Source organism: Pyxicephalus adspersus, chromosome 8, assembly GCF_032062135.1.
Source record: "Pyxicephalus adspersus chromosome 8, UCB_Pads_2.0, whole genome shotgun sequence".
NCBI lineage: Eukaryota > Metazoa > Chordata > Amphibia > Anura > Pyxicephalidae > Pyxicephalus > Pyxicephalus adspersus.
Genome location: NC_092865.1, coordinates 19,462,146 through 19,468,080, shown reverse-complemented (window position 1 = coordinate 19,468,080; position 5,935 = coordinate 19,462,146). Strand labels below are relative to the sequence as shown.

General features: G+C 36.7%; 1 protein-coding gene across 1 annotated transcript in view; it reads left to right on the top strand.

The window, feature by feature from the left end:
- Positions 1–5,935, top strand: part of NDC1 (NDC1 transmembrane nucleoporin) — a 15,411-nt gene that overhangs the window by 6,880 nt on the left and 2,596 nt on the right. Inside the window, exons 9-14 of the mRNA XM_072419672.1 lie at positions 436–525; positions 1,044–1,125; positions 1,212–1,373; positions 1,860–2,102; positions 4,130–4,251; positions 4,791–4,841. Of these exons, the coding sequence (XP_072275773.1) occupies positions 436–525; positions 1,044–1,125; positions 1,212–1,373; positions 1,860–2,102; positions 4,130–4,251; positions 4,791–4,841 (750 nt within the window). The remainder of the gene's footprint in view (positions 1–435; positions 526–1,043; positions 1,126–1,211; positions 1,374–1,859; positions 2,103–4,129; positions 4,252–4,790; positions 4,842–5,935) is intronic.

The following is a 5,935-nucleotide window of genomic DNA, read 5'->3' as shown; positions in this document are numbered from 1 at the left end:
TATATATATATATATATATATATATATACAGAAACCCTAACTTGCCTATCCTAGAAGAAATAAAAGGTTTCCTTATAATTGTGCTTTAACATTAACGGATTGTGATAATAGAAAGAAAGCTACACATGGCAAGAACAGTTTCAGGTAGTTGATGGCTAACTACTGGGACCCTTTTTTTTTTTTCATTGCATTTTTTTGTAGGACAATACTAAGGGGGGGAGGTTATCTTTCTACACCTGTACTGTATCTGCAGAGCAATATAGGATATCTGGGGGGAAAAAAGTTCTACCATTTTGAATACGTCCCTGCGTAGGTCACTATTGACATGACTCCTTGTTGCCCATGGAGTACAGGATTGTTATTCAGTTGTGACAAATGTGGAGTGGAAATTCTGTATTGTCAATGATTGCTCTAAAATGTGTTTTGTTTAACCAGGACCGAATGTTTCCTGTACAGACATCCTTTGTTGAAGATGCAGAAACTTGCCTACCCAATGCTTTAGGCTGCAACTCTCCACTCTTGAAGGTAAATGCTTTTTTTTCCAAAGGAGCTATTTTTAGTATGATTTTATCGAAAGGTGTATAGAGGTCATCAGCTGCGATTAGGAAAGTTCTATTTCTGGATCATGTTACCCATCCTGCAATAGCCTACGGCAGGACTCTGATATCATCAAAAGACTTCACAAAATATACCATACCTACCTGGCGTGAGCTACATTTATGTGTGGACTTTCCATAGTTGGATAGATGTGGCTCTCATAATTTTGTAAAATCAGATGGTCACATTTAAACAGGTCCAATCTTTGCTGCTTTTCTCTTTAATTAGTGCATATTTTGTTCTGTGATTATTTCCTATGCTGCTGCATGAAGATGTACATTTTATTGGTATTTTTGGTATTTTTCTATACCATAGACCTCTATGGTATAGAAAAGTTATCTCATTTGTTTTTAAATTGATAGTTCAAAAAATTTCCCCATTTTTTTTTTTTTTTAAGAACCCTGAAGAAAATGTTTTCTTTAATATTCTTATTGTGCTATTTTCAGTATCTTGCCTTCCAAGATCTTGTGCTGCTTTCTCAGTATTCCAAAATTCGGAGACAGGAAGTGTTCAGTCTTAGCCAGCCAGGTAACAGTTTGCAATGAAAATGGAGATTTTTATCATCCGATTAAAAGGCACAATGTGTACTAAAAGCATATTCTGTTTTATGAAAGGAGGCCATCCACACAGTTGGACTGCCATTTCTAAAGAATGCCTAAATGTTTTAAGTAATCTTACTGCCAGACTCGTGGCTCACCAAGAAGCTGCTGCTAGTAATGGGCGTGTAAGGTTCCCATCTTCCTCAGCAGAGTTTAGGAAGTCATCCGGCAGCTCAGGTATGTTACCTGTGTTCATGATCGATAAAATTGCTTCAAATTTTTTCAGTCTGCAGCAAAAGATTGCAAACTAATGAGGTGATTTTTGAAACCATTATGTACATAATCCTGCACGCATGTAAAAATTTTGTATTTTGAAAGTTGTTACTTCCCATCAAAGAAACCAAAAAAGTCTCAGTGTTTTTCTGAGACTTTTTGGTTTCTTTGATTGGAAGTAACATTTTGAAATGAGTATAGTTTTATGGCTGCAGCCAGTAACACTGTTTTTAATATGGTGATTTTGTAAAGCAAACATTTTGCAGAGTTCAGATAATACAACTTTTTAAAATCCTAAAATTTTTTTGTGTTTTTGATGTGTGTGTATGTGTGTATTATATATGTGTATGTATGTATGTATGTATATGTGTATATATTTATTTATTTATTTATATATATATTTTAGTGTTATGTTTTAGTGGTGTTTACCTTATGACTGTCACTCTTCAGGCACATCACTCAGTGAATCTATTGATCATGCTGGGAAAATTGCTCCTGTCCCTCAAACACCTGTCTCTGCACTTATGAAGAATGCTGCTTCTCTGAAAAAACCCTGGGACTCTGGCAGTGTTTTTGCCTCTCCAGCAATAGGTCATATCTCTGCCAACAAAGACCAGAATTCCCCATGGCATGGAGCAGTGCAGAGCCCCCATGTTGTTAGGAGAGGTGCAAAGCTTTGGACATGTGGTACAGGTGAGTGGCAGTCACTGGTAGCTCTGCATTTTTAAGAATTCTGTATGTGGAGTGCCTATAACTGAGTCTTAAAACCTTAAACATCTACAAAATTATTTTTTAGATCTGTAAATGGACCAGCCCTATCACATGGGGTAAATTGAAGAAAGTTACATGTCCTTCTGTACACAGAAAAAAACAGGTATTTCTTTTTGCACATAATGGAGCATCAAAACGTGAAATTGGGAGGATGGAAATTAAGTAAACTTGTTCTATGTTCTGCATTGGTATTTTCAGGATTGGTGTTAGAGCCACTGGGGGAGTTTTTATTAAAAATTTAAAAACCTTTTTGAGTTGGCTTGAGTGTATTCATGGAAAGTCACACAGTGCATCAACAATAGTTTCAATCTGGTTTGTGCATTTGAGAGCTGGACTTTGGACACAAATATTTAAATTTATCTATCCGTAGCCATGAAACTTTGTGTGTGCCAAATGCCTTTTTCAGATTTTGATATTACCCTAAAAATGAGTGGGGACGTCCTCGCTGTTCTGCATATACACTGAGCAGAGCTGTGGGTAGGACCCAGCACATCCTCCAAAAATCTCAGGGGGGTGTTGCAGGTGCAATACCAGTCACGGTAAATAAAAAAAGCTGTGCCCAATCTTTTATTTTAGGGTCATTACTGCACAGAAAGAAACATGTGTTTCATGCTGTGTTTCCTAACTGATCTGGAAGAAATAAAGGATACCAAAATGTTTGTCTCAAAACATTAAACTGTTATGGTTTGTCTACAGTTCAGCTTCAAATGGCTTTCAGATGAGTTATTAAACACCCCAGAAGTGGTGTTCAGAATTCTTATGAATGTCTTCAGGGGGAAGCATCAGAGAAATTGTATTTTTATAAATATATACCATTTTATTCATCTTGCAGTAATACAATGCTTCAAATACAAAGCATGATAAACACAAAACACTTCATTCACATGAAACAAATAAGGCGTTATCCAAGTGACTTATGTAGTTCATTAAGTGGAACATTTCCTGGAAAGATTCGCTTCATCACACTTTCACACCAGACTATTCAAATGCGATTTGGAGAGTAGATTTTGTCATGGGATTAGTGTGATCTGACCCCATCAGGGGCTGTGAAATATGTAAGTGTTTATTTCCTCCTGACACAGTCCAACTAATCAAGTTTTGCTATGTTTACAATTAATGATTTGTAATTTACATATTTTTCACACCATACTAGCCCCTTAAAATGGATGGTGTGAAAGTCTAATGAAGTAGATCTTTCCAAGAAACCTGTCACTCAGTGGGCTTTACAAAGTATTTGCCTAAAACATCTGTTCAATATGAATGAAGTGTTTGTATATTTGAAGTGCTTTTTTGTGAGTTAAATAAATGTCAAACCTTTTTATGTATTTATAAAAAAAAAAAAAAAGTTTTCTTTTTCTAAGACTTTTATAGGGTCTCATGCTTTTTCTGGGGGTTTAATCAAATTGTTTATACTACTGCAGGTATGTGACTATGTTTTACCGAACATATAACAGCACTTGTACCCCACTTTATATCATATTTTTGGCATGCAAATGAGAGTGATGAATGATATCATTACTATGCAACGGTGTAAAATGATATAATTTCCTGCCTCCTATCCCCAATGATCGCTCTGTCTGTATATTTTTGCAGTCTGGTCACAATTTAGCCCCAGAATGGGGCTGAGTTGTGTGTTGCACAGACTTATGTAATTCCATGTATGCTTTGTGACAATTAGAGATATTCTAGTCCAGGAAGTACATTCTGATCCTGGTTAAAGCCCGAGTAAAGATGGCATAGGTTTTCTGTGGACAAAGATGAAAACCCTGTCAGGAGAATTAGTTATCCTAATAAAGGTGTTGGATATTTTAAAATGTTATAAGTTATTTGTCATGGCATGTATATGAGATGAAAAAATATTTAAGATCAGATGAGCTTGATGTTATTTTATTTAGCTATTGTGGTGCTTGTTTTAATATTATTATATATATATATTTTTTTTTTTTTAGATGTGGATATCCAGAGAAGTGGCTCGGAAACATCCCCTGTCTCCCAGGTGAGCCAAAGGCCCATCAGTAGCAGCGAAGGACCCAGCTTCTTCTTCCTATGGTACCAGAACAAACAGGAGCAGGTGAGTGGTGGGGTGCAGGTCTCTAGTTTGAATACTTTGGAATTGCAAAGTGAAATTCACCTTCAAAATGTTTTGAATAGTAAATCCTTATAAGTCAATGACTACCAAGGGTTAATTTAATGCGCATCCAAACAGGTGGTACCATCGTCCAGCTTCTATTTTAAAACTAAGCTATCCAATAATAAAATAGATTGCTTCAGATTTGTTTGTATCGGCCTTTACCACTTAAATCTGTAAACAGACTCTAAATGGAAATAAACGTTACACGAAAGAGCTAAAATAATAATATACAACATTTCATTTTCATCCTAATTTTATTCGGCCCTTACTATAGTAAATATGTGAAATAAACTATACCAGAACCCTTTTAAATTCCTTTTACTGAAGTTAACTCTTCCTTGTTCGATAATATATTAATTTCTCAAGGTCCTTTGAGTGAAGTTTAAAAGTAAATGGTCAGAAATGAAGTTGCACACCCTGATCTGTTAATTCCTATTGTTATGTAATGGTCACTAAATCATTTTTTTTTCCCTTTGTAGATTAAAAACTTTTTGTCAAAGCGAGTCTTGATCATGTACCTGTTCAGTAAGGTAAGCTTGTGGGACTTGCAAGTTGTTGGTTTCAAGACTGCAGATAATCATTGCCAATATGTCTTTGTGTTGACATTTTATGCTGTATGTGTGCCGTTGCTGCATTCTGCATAATAACAGTGAAAGGTATTTTCTTCTTTTATGGTGCTGAGACTCAATTAGATTGCAAACTCTTCAGCCACCCAAATGGGCTAAAACACATGTTTGACAAGCTCAAGGTGTTTCCATGTAAAGAAAAAGGTTGGCTGTTGACACACACAAAGGTGCAGGCATCAGCATGTTGGTCAGAAAATGTGTAGGAGTCACCAGTAAGATATTGCCCCTTGCGGATCTACAATCCAAATCTGAACTACCATCATCAGCCATATACAGCTACTTACAAATCCGTGATTTAGCCCAAGCTGTCACTAGAAATCTTATCTTTTCACCCCCCACGTTATTTGAACGTGTATGCGTAGGTGGTCCATCTGGCAGAGGGCTTATCTCTGAGATTTACTGGATATTGACTACTGAACATGCAATGCCTTTAGTCAAGCATGCTTATGAGTAAATGGGAGACCATTCTGGGCAGGGAACTCCCTCTAACTGTAGTAGGTTATATGGGGTGAAGCTCATAAGAGTTCGGTATGTACGTTGTATAGGGAAAATGTATATAAAATTCCTATGCATTGGTACGATACCCCAGACAGGCTTCACTCCATATATCTGTCTTTCAGTAATAGGTGCTGGAGGTGTAAATCTCAAGTAGGCACCTTGTTTCATATTTTCTGGAACTGTTCTAAGATAGTGCCTTACTGGAGTGGGTTGAATGCTTTGCTCCTTAAAATACTGGAAACCTCTATTAGTTTAGATCCAATGACCTATTTGCTGAATGTGCCCATTACCGAACTTTCCAAATCCAGGAAGGCTGTTTTGGGGCATATTCTTAGAGGTCAGATGCCTCACCTCAGTACATTGGAAATCACCCACTCTGCCCTCTGTTGCGGATTTGAGGAAACGTGTAGGGGATATTCAGCTGATGGAACATTTATCTGCTAAGCTCAATAAAAGACTGGAGAAATTTGAGGAAATTTGAGCCCCATGGGATCAAGCAA